The 16,428-nt window shown below is 38.7% G+C and overlaps 1 protein-coding gene across 2 annotated transcripts in view; it reads left to right on the top strand.

Moving 5' to 3' along the window:
- si (sucrase-isomaltase (alpha-glucosidase)) overlaps positions 1–16,428 on the top strand; it is an 85,544-nt gene that overhangs the window by 20,158 nt on the left and 48,958 nt on the right. For both annotated transcript variants that reach the window (XM_038693779.1, XM_038693780.1), the window contains 8 exons: positions 1,540–1,671; positions 2,163–2,282; positions 5,816–5,929; positions 6,484–6,568; positions 7,206–7,323; positions 11,073–11,244; positions 13,530–13,646; positions 15,988–16,142. In XM_038693779.1, the coding sequence (XP_038549707.1) occupies positions 1,540–1,671; positions 2,163–2,282; positions 5,816–5,929; positions 6,484–6,568; positions 7,206–7,323; positions 11,073–11,244; positions 13,530–13,646; positions 15,988–16,142 (1,013 nt within the window). The remainder of the gene's footprint in view (positions 1–1,539; positions 1,672–2,162; positions 2,283–5,815; positions 5,930–6,483; positions 6,569–7,205; positions 7,324–11,072; positions 11,245–13,529; positions 13,647–15,987; positions 16,143–16,428) is intronic.

The following is a 16,428-nucleotide window of genomic DNA, read 5'->3' as shown; positions in this document are numbered from 1 at the left end:
TGTTAACGTTCCCATTGTCCTCCCAAGGTTTAGCAGCACATTAACCAAGTTGTTTGCACTCACATCAGGTCTCCAAATCCAGCAAAGGCAGGTCAACATACAAGCTAGCAGTTCAATTATTTATTTATTTTTTTCAGTGAGGCTCACAGTGCAAAGTGCAAAAACTGTTTGTTTATTAGCAATGCCTAGATGAGAATATACATTGTTGGACATATTGAAGATACTGAAGATGCTGAATGTGGATGTGTCTAAAGTTTTTCACAGAGGTTGAAGCATATGTGGGTACATTTAAGAGGCATCAAGAGTAATTTTAATTGATATATAGTATACACCGTACACATTATCAACAAGCCATGCCAGCATTTTAGTATTTACAATTAAGCTTTAAATATCTAACCTCTATCTAATATAGGGCTGGGGCGATTTGTAAATACGTCGACGCGTCGCTGCATCCGGTGTGGGATTATCCCGGTACGGACAAGCTCCAGCTACAAGACCGCGCCTTCGACCGTCTAAAGTTTGGAGTATTTCAGACAGACACTCAACAACGTGCCGCTCCGTGAGCTCTGTGAACTGGAAACAGCTTCACTGCAGCACAGCTGCTGTCCACGAATAAAGTATCCCGCAGCACATTGTCTAGACGGCAGCACCGCAAATCGTGTTTAGTTTCTTCAACGCAAGCACGGCACATTATCAGCACGTAGTATTTCTTCTTTGCCTTCATGTTAAAAGTAATTTCTGCCCCGCTGCTGTCATGGTAACGTAACGTTACACCGCGAGTCACGTAACGATCGGCTGTTTCATATTTTCTGTTTATTTAACGGCCACGTATGAGCGAGAAAACAGCTGAATCTAATTACAGACAATCTGTGACTGTCTGTACAGTCTGTGAGTCCTTTCAGGTGTTCACTGATGCAGAAATACATTTTATTATCATACTGCATTTCTTAATATTGAAATTAATCCATGTCAGAAACATTTAAAGTTTTAAGTAAAGTAGCCTAATTAACGTCTGTTATTATTATTATCACAACACATCAGTGACGTGGAAATTTGATTCATTTTAAGATTTGCTGCTATTGTCATTATTCGAATGTGCTTCATCAGGATGATTGAATAAAATATAGATTTATTGATTAGACATGTTTTTGATATTTATTTTGGATAAATTGGTATGTTAATCAGTAATAGGCAACTTTTCTTTCTTTAAAATAAACAAAATTAGTCATTAGATTAATCGACAAATCGAATAAATAATCGTTAGATTAATCGACTTGAAAAATAATCGATATGTACAGCCTTAATCTAATATTTAAACCATTTGAAGCAAACTCATTAAGTTATCAAGTTATTCACATAACATACTGTATCCAGAAAGATTATGTCACAGCAAGCCTCAGAAACAAATTTTTTTGGGTTGTTAATGATTTTAAAATGTCTGGATTTGGAATCATCTGCTGTCCTTGAACTGCATATTATCAGGTACTGCATATACATAAGGTGCACCTAAGAGTAAGAATTTTTCTTCTTCCCATGCAGGACATTCAGTACACCGATATTGACTACATGGAGAATAAGAAAGATTTCACTTATGACAAAGTCAGTTTCACCGAGCTGCCTCAGTTTGCCGACTACCTCCATGAGAAGGGACAAAAATACATCCTCATCCTGGTGAGAAGTACTTCAATGTAAATGAAGGAATTGACACTTTAACAGTAAATTGAACGTTTAAACATCCCCGTGCAACTATACAACAACAATTTACCTTGCATTTCTGAAACCTGTTTTATTGTTTGGTAGTACTCTCATTTGCATATTACTAGCCAAGTGATTGTGCTTCAATGTATATATCGATATATTATGTTGTATAATGTAGTTTGACAACGGATATTTTTTTTTAACTATAGGAGCTTTCCGTCTTATAAAAGTAAACTCCAGGTCAAATCATTGACTACAGCTTAACTAAAGAACTATGCCAATGTGTGTTTCACTGTAACATAAAACCTAGAATGCTGCAAAATTAAGATGTCACATTTTACAATATAAGTCATCTACACCAACCAACCAATTTCTAATACAGCAATTTCAAAACTTTTCTTATAAAGGCAGGTCTGCTATGTAGATTTCACTAAATCTAAATGAGTGTTTGTCTTTGTCCCCAGGATCCTGCAATAGCTACTAGTAAGTTGGTGGGGGGTGCTTCATATGGCTCTTACGACCGTGGGACTGAGAAGAATGCCTGGGTCACTAAATCAGATGGGAAAACCCCTCTACTAGGAGAGGTGAGCTACATTTGGGAAACTTTCCCTCCTCCATATGGTAATACCTCTTTAACACCAAGCTCCCATCCTTCGTATGTCCCACGTCTGCATTTTGGGCAAATGACTTGTCACAGTGATATTCAGGTCATCAGGTTGTAAAGAAGTCCTGCATGGGTTAACCTTAATGTTGCAAAGCACAGGTCAAATGCAGGTATTAAATGTAAGAGGGGTGTGTGGTCATTACATATTATTATAGATTCATGTACTGTAAAATAAAGGAACAAAGGTATGACCTTATATGATATAGGTGACACTGAGTGTCACAAAAGTTGCCATTTAATAACATGTGTTATTATTATTATTATTATTATTATTATTATCAGTTATACATACGTTTGGGAGGTGCACCGGCTGTTCCACTTACAACTGGCAACAGTCATGATTTAAAGAACCTTAGCATTGTAAGATTGTTGCCAGATGCACCAAGTCTGGCATCTCAGAAACTGCCAAGCTTTTGGGAATTTTATACAGCATATGGATTTTACTCAGAATAATGTGGTTAACAAAACATAATTGAGTTAGCCAAAGTCCCTAAGCAACATTCTTAAACCAGCTTGTGTCAGACTGGCTCTAGGATGAGGTACAGGTACAAGATGTAAAAAATAAAAACAATCTTATTATGAGACTGAGCAGTGATGTTGGAAAATTCTTCTAAACCCCCCATTACATTCACTGACACATGCCTGTACATGTTTTATTAATAGGGGAAGGGCTTTTTTGTCACAAGCTCGGACCTAAGCACCAATTGGGAAATGTTGTTGCTGAGGTATGAGGACAAACTCTAGCTTTTTATAAAAATGTATACTCAATATGATTCAGGTACATGACAATCATTTCAGTTCCAATAATCTATGCAATAGTAGAGTCTGATAAACCATTAATAGGTTGAGTTAGATTGAGAGGTTACAACCATGAATAATCCATCAACAAATCAGCATGAACTGAGCAACATAATATACAGTAAGTTCAATGTAAGACCTTGCAGGTTCCATGACTCAAAGAAATCCATCTGCTACAGGCTTTGCCATTGAGTGTTTAAGCCATTGCATTAAAACAAAATTTCATGCAACATGTAAATACAGTATCTCACAAAAATGAGTAAACCCCTCACATTTGAGTAAATATTTGGTTATACCTTTTCATGTGACAACACTGAAGAAATGACACTTTGCTACAATGTAATGTAGTGAGTGTACAGCTTGTACAACAGTGTAAATTTGCTGTCACCTCAAAATAACACATCACACAGCCATTAATGTCTAAACCACTGGCAACAAAAGTGAGTACACCCCTAAGTGAAACTGATACTGTATATGTATTTGCTGTGCGTATGTGTGACTGGTTCTCCACGGTCTCCATCAAATCACATTATTCCTTAATGGAAGTTCAGGCCTCTAGTATGTTATTTCTGATCCCTTTCCCCCACAGAGCACATGCTTAAAAAGCTCTCCCCTGCAGAGAGGGTTGGAGGTGTGTGTGTGTGTGTGTGTGTGTGTGTGTGTGTGTGGGGGGGGGGGGGGTAAATGTCTGTTGCTTCCATGCTTTTAAAGTGTTGCTTTTGATTACGCATGCGATTAGGCCCAGTCCCTCGGCTAATCGCTTTTTCATGCTGTTTATAACAGGTCAAACATATGCATTGATTCCGCATTAGTGTTTAATCTTAAAATGTTCTGCATCATCGCATCACAGATTAGGGGTGTCTGTGTGTGTGTGAGTGTGTGTGTTTCAGAGAGACAGAGAGAACAAAAACAAAGTCATTCTGTGTGTGCATCTATGTGTATCTATTTCTCTAAATGAGAAGCTATTCTTTGTTGTGTGTGCTTTATGTCTGTGCACGCATGTGTGTGATTATAATTGATTCTAGTTTATTTCCATATGAATATATGTCTCCTGGTTATGAAAACAGTTGGGTCATTGCAGAATGGCCTTTGCAGTAGCTGTTTCAGTGATAAAGGAATATTTATTTTGCTTTTAAGATGGCTAATTGCTCGCAAAGATAAGGATAAAAGCTTTTCCTGGTGGTCCATATGTTTCAGTGTGTGAGTAAAATCATAACAAAACCTCACTGAGCACAGAGGCAAAAAATGGATGGGAGTAAACAAAACAGCTGAGAAAGAAAGGAGTCTATGTGGGTTTAAAGGTAGGAATGACAGACAGAAACATGGGCAGAGAAAAAGGCAGACAGTCACAAATAATAGATTAGAGAGTAATGTACAGGGGAGACAGACTGGCTGTCTTTCTGAGTGTTAGAGGATGCCAGACATAGTGAGAGACAAGAGACAAAAAGACAGATTATCAGGTAAACACAAAAAAGGGACAGAGAAGATAGAAGAAAGACACTTTGGAGCAGAGGCAGGCATAGGGACAGATCGAGACAGGTGGCAGAAAATATAGACAGACAGGTAATGGCATAGATAGGCAGGCTGACAGACAGAAGAGCATAAAAACAGACAAATAGACATAAAGATGGAGTGAGATATGCAGCTACAAATGCCAGCAGATTTGTTGAAAGTGTTTACTGTGGTGTCAGCATTAGTAAGCAGCTGGAGATGTCAGAAACACAAAATCTGGAGTTGAAGGATGGAAGAAATGACTGTGAAAAGAAAGATGGCAACTGTGAGGGACCATCAATAAGCTCTGACCTTGAAGTTCTGACCACCTGCCAAAAACATCTGCCTATAAATCTATGCTTGTGTATATGGGTGTGTGTGTGGGCACGTGAGCGTACATGAGCATGATTCATGTCTTTGCTATAAGCTGGGTTGTAAAGTTATTGGCAGTGGAAGTAAAAGGTAAAAGATAGCTAGTGTGGAGCAACCTTGAGATTTAATATCTACTGTGCGCTACAGAAGAGTTCAGACACAGAAATGCACACGCACACACACACTGTGACAATACACGCACACAAAATCTCCCTGCTCTGTGGACTAATCATTTTTCTCATGTCATTAAGGACGACTTCTAACACACAGTCACGTCTAGAGATTTCTATTGCATTATCGATTTCTCCCCTCCTCTGTTCTTGTTCATCTTTCAATCCCCTATCTCTCTCTCATTCTGTCTGTCTCTCTCTCTCTCTCATAAACCCCGCCCCCTTCCTTACTTCATCTCTCTTCCGTTTTCTTTTCTTTGTCATTTCCACATCCCTAAGCTGTTTCTCTGACATTGCTTCCATAGGCTTAGTTTTTGCAGTGTAGCTGTTTACGCCTACACCATCAGCTGATCACACCCTGTCATGTTGTTTACATGCAGGCTAGATTCTTGCCTGGTTAAAGACATGTCACAGATGCTTTTAAATCTGAAATAAAAAGGATTTTGTTGTTACTTTTTAATGAAGTCCTGTCAAAAAAAAAAGGTTTAGCATTGTGCATGAAGTGAATACTGTCTGCAGGGAAGCTCACACAGTGATGCCAAACTATTGCTCTCAGAGCTTTATTCCAAAACTATTAAAAGTGCTTGTGTATACGTACCATCTCGCATTCTCTCCCTTTTAGGTGTGGCCAGGAGTGACTGTATTTCCAGACTACACCAGCCAAAACTGCATCGACTGGTGGGTTGATGAGTATGAGCGATTCTACAGGGAGATCAAACATGATGCCCTCTGGATTGTAAGTCAGTTTTAATTACATAAAGTAAAGGTGTGTATTCACTGATTAGATGTTCACTATCCGAAAATTCAGAAACCGGCATTATTCTGCAGCCAGTTACACACACACAGGGGCAGTGAGCTAAACATTTTTGTAATTTTTGGTGACAAGTATTTCACTGAGGGTTGAACACTGAAGCCAATAAAGAGCAACCAAACACAGGCTCTTCACAAAAAACGGGCTGAAATTCAAATTACACTGTTAATGATTCCTCAGCTGAAAATTTGGATCTATCTCACTCATTATTTGGGCTGTTTGCTGTAGTACACACAATTTCACATTTTACTTCCAAACACCTTGGCTCAACCCAGGTCACTTTAATAATGTTTATTAGGAGAAAAAAAATTTAGGATGTGAATAAATCTTCTTTTCACATTGTTTTTACTTTCGTGGGAGAATCCTGGATTCACTACACTGTTATGGCATGCCATTAATAATTATAAATATTAGTTGAAATGATTAGTTTAAACATACAATTGTGTTTTAACAAACAGTGTTCTCTGATTCACTTGCAGGACATGAATGAAGTGGCTAATTTCAAGAAAGGATCAACTGAGGGCTGTGCTGATAACAATCTCAACTACCCTCCCTTTACTCCAAGTAAGACAAATTTTTTAACATATGCTGCCATAATCATATGAAATACTTGCTATTCTTATACAGTTTTAATATCCATAAACATCTGTGTTCTTTTAGAGACATAGTTGAGTCTCAAAACTGTCATGGCAGCATTGTTAGTTTGCCCTCAGTTACAAAACCGTTACTGCACTACAAAGAAATAGGCTAGAGGATGTCATAGGCTTGCAGCTTGGAGCCCAAATGTTGTGCACAAGTTGATAAATTTGTCACAATAGCTCATAAAGTAAGTTCAGGTCCAGAGAAAAACTCATCTAAAATAGTGGGTCCCCGGTGAGGAATTTTTAAAATGACTCTTCTGCCATGTCTTTTATTCCAAATGTGTCCCAGACAGGATGATAATACCTGGAAAAGGCATGCTCCCCTGATGCCACCTTTTTATTGCACTCCTCCTTAGTCATCCTCTTCCTTCATTGCTCTTTCTGTCTGTCATTTCCTCATTTCTCCCACTTCCTATTGCTGTAGATATATCATTGTCTCTTGGTCCCCTTCTTCCGCTTTTCTTCCCGTCTTTCCCTCACTGCATCCTATATTTTGTATTCATTCCACATCTTCTCTCATGCTATGCTATGTCTTTACCTCCATCTTTTCTCTCCCTCAGGGATTCTAGATGATGTGATGTACAGTAAGACTCTGTGTATGGATGCCAAGCAGGACTGGGGGAACCACTATGATGTCCACAGTCTGTATGGCTATTCTATGGTGCTGGCTACTGAAAAGTGAGTGCATTTACAATCAATGACAGAAGGAGTTTGGCCAATTGTGCTATGGAGGCCAACTTGCTGCCACCCCTTCGGAGCAATGAGGCATTGGCAGACTGTGTAAAGTCAAAACAGTGTAACACAAAATCTTTAAAATCAAGTGTTGCAGAAGTAGAGGTTATTGAGAAATAGCCCTGGAACAGAATTGTGGCGCTGACATGCAAAAGTGCATTGGAGAAATCTGTCAGTTCAGTGACTCATGCCCTCCGATAAATCATGGCATGCGACTCTTGCAGACCATTTGCAAGTTGGATCCCATGTGAGAAGTGTAGAAATATGTTTTAATGAGCCCAACTCCCAGGGTGAGTGAATGAATTTCTCATCTGGGTCTGGCACTGAAACTGTTTAAGGGCCCATTATTTACACAAACCTACAGAGAGGAATCAATGTGAGTATAGGATATAATCATTGTGAGATGTATATTAATGAAGCATTAACCAGGTTCAACTTTATTTACATGGAAATATCCCAGTTGAGTGTACACATCCTAGCTTGAGTACAGACATTTGGCCTGCTAAACCCATAAACCCTTTTAGTCTATGGATAATGTTATGTGCATCGTGCATGAAGGGCCACCCATTTTTGTATATCCAATATCCAAGTAATGCTAATGGCTGTAAAGCCCACTAACTTACATACAATATGGTACATAAAGTTTACCTTGCCTCTGCAACAGTGCTTGGGTGCAAAACAACTATAAATGATGCTACTGTGATGTGTGAGGTGGGTCTAAAATTCATGATCATTATAATCTCTGTTTCCATCACAAAATTAGGAAAATCGAAGTGCTGCACAAAAACACAAGCCACTTAAATGTCACAGAGGTATAAAGGCTGCAGTCACATTCATCGTAGTACAGGAGTTTCTATAGTACCAAAGCCCTCAGCTAGTCATTTCACACAAGGCTAAAGTTGGCTTCAGTTGCCAGAATTTTAATATGCACTAATGGTGATGGTATGGGAAATTGTATCAGTTGGAAAGCAGCACCCACCTGCACTAATGGGTTTTCAGCTAATGGAAAAAAAACACCCCCCAAAAACACCCTATAAAACTAAAGAAATGCAATGCACATACCTTGGTGCTTTGATATCATACATTGAGGTTAAAAGTAAAAAAAAGTAGCAAAGATGGTGTCTGATTATTTTCCACTTATTGAGATATTCTCCAGTTGTTTTATGCCAATTCATCACTGCAATACGCTTTCAGGTGACAATAAAAATCATTGCATTAGAATAAAATGCCACTGTAACTTTTCAGGTGTCCTGAATGTAGCCTCAGCATTGCTCAGTACAGTGTCTGCAGTAGCCATAGACCTCATAGATTGTTGGGCTACTGTTTTGAAGCCTCAAGTTTGGCATTTGTGTCGCCATCTTGGTATTCTGGAACCAAAAGTGACAAGAGGGTGGAGCTAGCTAGCTTGGTTTGCAAAATGCGTTTGTAATTCATGATAAATGTGATATCAATTGGGATGCTAATGTTGACTAGCAAAAACAAAATGTACTTACCAGAAAACAAATAGCAGTTGACTCCTTTGAGTCTTTTGTACACCCAAACACTATACAAACCATTTTTAGGTTACAATTAACTAGAACGAGAGGTGGATGCTGCTGTTGAATGCATCTGATACTACATGACTGTCTTCCACAAGGACTTGAAACTGAGATTTCACACTAAAGTAGCACATTTGAAAGACGAGCTACATAACTTTGTTTGGCTACTTGTTCAGGTCACATTTATTTGCATGTCCCCTCTGGTTTAATCATTTCCAATGCACGGTAACTAGAGACAAGCGGTTCGCCAATATATTTACTATTATATTAACGTTACTTCATTTAGGGAGAATAAGTAAATGCCATAGTTTAACTTCTTCTTAGTGGTCTTCCACTGATAAACATGGCATTAGTTAACTTTGTGGGTTATTTAATTTAGCAATTAGCAGCATTAGCTGCTGTAACCGATGTTAGAGAATATAAATATAATAAGAATATAATAAGTATCACACTGTTTCAGAAATAAATCTACAATCAAGTTTGTTAACAGCTTAACTAATGTAACATTACACATAAGTTTTATGTTTGCCTAAAGTTAACGACATTCACATTACTGCCAGCTCGTGTAACTATACTGTTGTCCAAGTGGTGACAGTAAAGACAGCGATTTATACTCACTTTACAGTGCCAGAAACAGGCTGTGGCAATGGACAGGACAAAAAGTTGTACACATTTGTCATAAACTGGGAGAAAAACTGAAGTCTCACTGGAAATGGCTTATTTGGGCTAAGAGGAGAAGTGATGAGAAATATTTTTGTTATTATTTAAGAAATGTTTTTTCACGTGACAAATGACCAACTTACCATAAGCATAGATAATGTTCATTGTTGGTTCTCGTATCTCAACAAGGGTCAGCTTATTACTAATTACTTAGTTTTGTGGTAGTTTTATGGCAGTGTTGCCAACAGGGGAGTCGCAGAGTGCCACACTCATAACGTGATTAAAGGATCAGTCTCTCCATGTTTTTTTTTTTTTTTATAAATCGGCAGTTATAAACACCAATACCGATTTATCTGCAACTACCACATTTCAGTCGATAAATCAGCACGCTGATAAATCGGTCGGGTTCTTGTAGCCACGTCTGAAAGCATACCCTGTTTATCGTCTACTTTACTCTAAATGGGACCATAATTTACAAAATAAACAACATGCTGTATTGAAGAAGATTTGAAATTAGCTATTGAGACCAAAGTTTAAAGTTTTCACTGAGGTAATAAATCAAGTGAAAAGTAGGGTAATTTTGTCATTGACTACAATGCAATTGGACTTCTATTTGCAACCACTGGAGTTGCCCCCTGCTGGCCATTAGGAAGGGTGCAGGTAGAAGGCAGGCTTTGCTTTTAGGCCCAGGAGTTGCCGCTTGGCAGAAGCCGAAGATGATATTCTTTCACAATGATATTATTATGGATATGGATGTTATGGATTATTATATTAAAAGAGACATCTTAAAAGGTTGCAATGACATTTGGCTGCAAGACATCCCATTGATCAACTTACATGTATACACGGAGAAAGGATTTTCACATTCATATATGGCTGTCACATATAGACATCAAATGGCCATCCTGTCACTACCACATGGTATATTCATATATTGTATATGTAGGTGCACAAAAACGCTCAAAATTAATACATGAAGGAAAACATAATACTTACATAGACATTACACGCATTCACACACACACACACATATCTGGAGACAATGAAATACAAGCTCTCTGAAGTCAACTTGCTGACTCACTCTTTTGGTATTAAAGCTAGCTCATCTTTCTTTTGTCTACTTTCTCCTTCCCTCCTTCTTTTTCTCCCTCTGTCAACTAATTAAAATGTATTATTGGCAGGAGACACATTTTGTAAACATCATCAGGGTTTGTATTGTCGTGGAAATCAATGCTGCTTCGATTTCCTTCATCAAACAAAATAATAATGTACAATGGGAAAGGAAAAGTACTACTAGCTTGAGCTTTGTCCCTATCTAATATCTATTTTTCTTGCTCTTCTCTGTGGGCATGTATGTATTGTGAATGTGCGTTTGATATCCGTTTCTCCCTTATGCCTATCTGTCCCTATGTCCATTTTACCTTAATGACCTTTCTTTCTCTCTCACTCCCCCTCCTGTTCTGCATCTCTACTTGCTGCCTCCTCTCCACCCCACAGAGCTCTGCAGAGTGTGTTTGGAGGAAACCGAACTCTGATGTTGACCCGCTCCTCCTTCCCAGGTGTGGGAAAATATTCAGGTCACTGGCTGGGGGACAATGCTGCCAATTGGAATGACATAAAATGGGCCATCCCTGGCATGCTGGAGTTTGGGCTCTTTGGGATTCCCTATGTGAGTAGCAAACCTTCACAGAAGGGCAAATACTGTGCACATTATGCTTAAAGTAAGTGAGTTTGGCAGGAAAAAACATGTTCTACCTGGTTGCCATGACAGCTTAACAGGACTGCAAGAAGTAATCCTTTCAGTTTTTCACTTGAGCGATAGATTCAAACATCACATAATACATTTCAGAGTTAACATTTTAATTTGGACCTTATTTCAAGCCTTTTTACACAAGTGCTGTTTTGTGTTGTAGCCCTGTCAACTTTGATAGCATATCATAACACACTTTCAGAAGAAAAAAAGTTATGTTTTGTTTGATTTCAATTGCCCATATATTTGAGAAATAGTAAAACTCCATGCACCCAAGACTCCATACAGTCTGGTTAATTTATGAGCAAGGCACATTTCTTTTGAGGCTATCTTAGATAGTGTGAAAGATACAGAAATGCCATTAGGTATTTAGAGTCTTGTTACAAATCTCTATAAGTTAGATAGCTAGAGCCAGTCGTGGCTTTATGCTTTTCAGTTCAGTTAACATGTACTTCAGGCATTCGGAAGTGTCTCTTTTTTGCCTTTTTAAACAGGAATTAGCTGCTAATTGAGATCTATGTTCAGGCGTAAGCATAACGACAGAGGGGCAGGCAAGAAAAAGTGTGTCTGGAATGAGATCCATTAAAATGTCTGAAAGAACACTGGTTCTTTTTGCAGGAACACCACCATGTTCAACAACAGACTTGGACAAACACACTGCAAGTCACTACCCAAGCCCACTCTGTAGTGTGTACTTTCAAGCGTGTATCTGTTGTCCAAACAGCAGTAAAATAAATCGACACACACACACACACGCACCCCTGCAGCTGTGCATGTCAGGAGGTCACATACACTGATTAGCCATAACACCATAACATTATGACCAGCTGCCTAATATTGGGTGGGTCCCCTTTTTGTCGGCAAAACAGCCCTGACCCATCGAGTCACAGACTCCACTAGACCTCTGAAGGTGTGCTGTGGTATCTGGCACCAAGACGTTAGCAGCAGATCCTTTAGGTTCTATAATCCTCTATGGACTGGACTTTGTCCAGCACATCCCACAGATGCTCTATTGGATTAATATCTGGGGTATTTGGAGGTGAAGTCAACACCATGAAGTCGTTGTGTTCCCCAAACTATTTCTGAACAATTGTTGCTTTGTGGCAGGGCACCTTATCCTGCTATAAGAGGCCGCTGCCATCAGGGAATGCCGTTTACCTGAAAGGGTGTACATGGTCTGCAACAATGCTTAGATAAGTGGTACAAGTCAAAGTAACATCCACCTGAATGGGAGGACCCAAGGTTTCCCAGGGGAACATTGCAAAAAGCATCTAAACGCCTCCGCCAGCTTGCCACCTTTCCCTAGTGCATCCTGGTGTCATGTGTTCCCCAGGTAAGCGACGCACATAAACAGGGTTATCGACGTGATGTAAAAGAAGGCACTTTCCACAGTGGACAGGGGTTAGCATTGGTACCCTGACTGGTCTGTGGCTACGCAGCCCGATATACAACAAAAGGGACGGCGATGCACTGTGTGTTCTAGCCATCAGAATTTTGCCCTTGTCAAGGTCACTTAAATCTATATACTTGCCCATTTTTACTGCTACATCATCTTTAAAATGTTCACTTTCTGCCTAATGTATCCTGACAGGTGCCATGATAACAAGATATTCATTGTTATTCACATCACTCGTCAGTGGTTGTAATGTTATGCAATGTTGTAATGTTATCCTGGTGGCACTCTGTCAAGCAGGTTCTTCAGCACTCACACACATGCTCACACAAACAAACTACGAGAGAGACAGAAAAAGAGAAAGCAGGAGAGTCTGTTATGTAAAAATATGGCTAGTAGTAAGCAATAGAAAGCAAGCAGTCTCTGTGGACTGGCCTTTGACTGAAGTCTTTTTCTTGGAATCCATTGTGCAATCAATGAAAATAAAGATCAGTGTCCACATCTACTGTCTGCCAGTAAATTTTGACTGAATTGAACAGTCATCAAGAAATACATTTTACAAGACCTCAGATCCAGTGGTCTTTCTGAAGGTGCCTGGAATGACATTTATAATATACATAGAGCTGCTTTATTTTATTCCATTTTCAATCTACAATCTTTAACTGGAATCCACCGCATCCCCCTTTTCTCTGTGTTTATGAAATGGTATGCCAACTGTAGGATTCCAATACACTGAATTTAACATTTAAGATAATAGTTATACTTTGGGTTCTGGCTAAATGTCAAGCCGTCGTCCCCTCGTGTGTTTCAGATTGGAGCTGACATCTGTGGATTCTTTGACAATTCTACTGAGGAGTTATGTCGTCGCTGGATGCAGGTGGGAGCTTTCTATCCCTTCAGCCGGAACCACAACGCTCAGGGCTACAAGGTACTGTAAAGGCATTTTGTTGAACAATTCTTATATTAGACTGTCAGTTTTAGATTTATGTATCACACAGCCATGGTTTAAAGTGCTGCAGGGTATGCCCTTTATTTCACAACATTGTATAGGTGCTATAAACTCCAAGTGGTTAAAAATAGAAATTTCTGTCTGTATCCATGGAGATTGTCATCATACTAGCACCAGTACAACTGTGTTATAAAATGGGAGCAGTGGGACCTCTGATTTTGGGTTAAACACTGGGAATGTTTGCTGTTAAAAATCATGATAGTTGCAGTGTGTATTGGAACAGCCGAGCCTGAAGGAAAAAAATTGTGCCAGGCTGATACTCATCAAAGAGGTTGAGATTTTACACTTGTAAAAGGTAACATTAACCCTCTCACGCATGAATTATAAAAAACATTATCTAGATTTTTTAATGATTCTTTTTATTACTCAAAATCGGGATGAAATGCATTACCATATACACCTTTTTTTTCCCTTCAAAATTCTGTTTTATATTTAAATTTAAATTTAAATTTGTAAATGCAACAAAAGAGTAAAATGCCACACATGACAATATAGAATATTATGTTTTTTATGTCATGTTATGCTATTTAAGCTCAATAGTTGAAAAATAACAATAAAACACATATTTTAGGAATAATTAGAGGAAAAACACTCACGGTGGTATTTATAACTGTAGTTGTATGCGGAAACCCAGTAGCATATTGTTATCCTCATCTAACTTCATGTTGAAGTCTCAGTTGTAACATATCAACATCCAACATGTATCAGATTAGATAGTGCTAGTTAAAACTGATTTCTTTACAGTATGTGAGTACAATACAATAATCTTGTAAAGGCCACAAAGCTGTCACAAGTTGCTATTTAATGCTGTAATATGCACTTTTGCATTATTACTTATGTTCATATATTTGTTAAATGTCTGTTTTATTATAATATAATATAATTCATCCCATCTTTGAAAAAGTAGAATAGATAGATAATAGCAGGTTACAGAAATCAAATTTAATGCAATCTTACTTCACTATTGCATGACGTCCAGATACGTAGACAGTTGTTTTTTTTGGTGTATAAAACGCAACCCAAACTCTTCATATACAAAACTTCTTCTGTATATATAGTATTGCTCTTACCGCAGCCCCATGCACAACACTTCATAGTTCAGAAGAATCCACAGCACGCCTGCCTTGCCTAGTTATGGTTGCTAAGATATCATTGTTTAGGGGAGCAGTTTAACTGTAAATTTGTTACAGGTAGGTATGTTAAAATCTTTTTAGACTGAAGCAGACCAGATTCAAAATGACAACAATTCCTAACAGGTCTCACAATAATAATAATAATAATAATAATAATAATAATAATGACATATATATATGTAATTAAGTTGAACTCTAATGAAGATAGAGTGATATTCATGTTTATCTTTAGCAATCACACTATAATTGCAAATGTCACACATCAGATCAGAGCTAATGTCACAGAGATGCAGAAAAAAACACCTGCTGAGCCTACAACAGAGTCTATATTGATGTTACATACTGAGCTATTATTGTAGATGAACACAAATAGCTTGGGAGAAAAAGTTGGTCCCCAGCGTTGAATGGCGTGAAAATTTATGCTGTCGCAACATTCTCCATGTGACATTTCCATGTTCATCACTGCTGCAAAAATAGCACAGCATTGAGAGAGAGAATGGGGGAGGGGGGTTGTCAAGTAATAAATGTTGTGTGTTGGGGGGGGGGGGGTAAATTTGCTGGAGGATGCGCACATGATGATGAATTTGAAGTATGATTTCCACTAATGTGTGACCTTTGCTTTGCCCTTATCATAGCTCTCATCACACAGCCATGATGGCCAGTCCAAACACACACACACATACATACAGATCTCCTCACACTCTGAGAGGTGCCGAAGGCATAAATGATTAGCCAGATGAGAGGAGCACGGCCTGTTAGCTGCTAATCACCCTCTTACTCTCCACTATCATAGAAATTAAATACTTCTGTTTCTTTCTCACACACGTTTTCTCTTTATTTCTTTCTCTCAAGTTCTCCTATGCTCATTCTCTTTGCAAACTCTGTGTTTAGATTAGTCCTATGTGAAGTTCATTTCTATTTTAGTCATTATATTCCTCCCCTTTTCCCCCAGCTTTTCATTCCTCTCCCCTCAAATTCATTCTTTCCTTCATTCAAAAAAGGTCTCCCCTTCATCCTCCCACCTCTCTCTTTTTTTCCCTGGTGGATAAAAGACAAATATTTATTTTCTCTCCACCCTTCTTCTCGTTCATCAACCCCATCCCTTTAATCCATCTTTCTGTCTCCAGCCCCAGGATCCAGCTGCGTTTGGCCCTACCTCAATGCTGGTGGAGAGCTCTAAACGTTACTTGAAGATACGTTACACACTATTGCCTTACCTCTACACACTCTTCTACAAAGCCCATACCACAGGGGATACTGTTGTACGTCCTGTCATGCACGAGTAAGTCATTATAAAGTCAAAATATTCTAAGTATAGTGTCAAGCTATTATAATACCACTTCAATCTGAGAATCATCAAGTCAAGGAATTTATCAATTTTAGCGAATAGTTAGATTTGGTGGAAAATGGACACTGTTTGAGGGAGCTCTCACAGAAGTCAAGCAGCTATGAGGTGTCTGCTGAGAGAGCTAAACACATACATCAAGATCCATCTAATTTATATAAATGCAAAGCCCGCCTCATGTCAGATGGCCTCAGACAACATCCTGGCTGGCCTCATTTGAGAA

The sequence above is a fragment of the Micropterus salmoides genome, unplaced genomic scaffold (genome assembly GCF_014851395.1).
Source record: "Micropterus salmoides isolate LMB-PRFRI ecotype aquatic unplaced genomic scaffold, ASM1485139v1 Ms_hic_scaffold_3, whole genome shotgun sequence".
Classification (NCBI taxonomy): Eukaryota; Metazoa; Chordata; class Actinopteri; order Centrarchiformes; family Centrarchidae; genus Micropterus; species Micropterus salmoides.
Note: the sequence above shows the minus strand (reverse complement) of the source record. Positions and strands in the feature narration are given on the sequence as shown.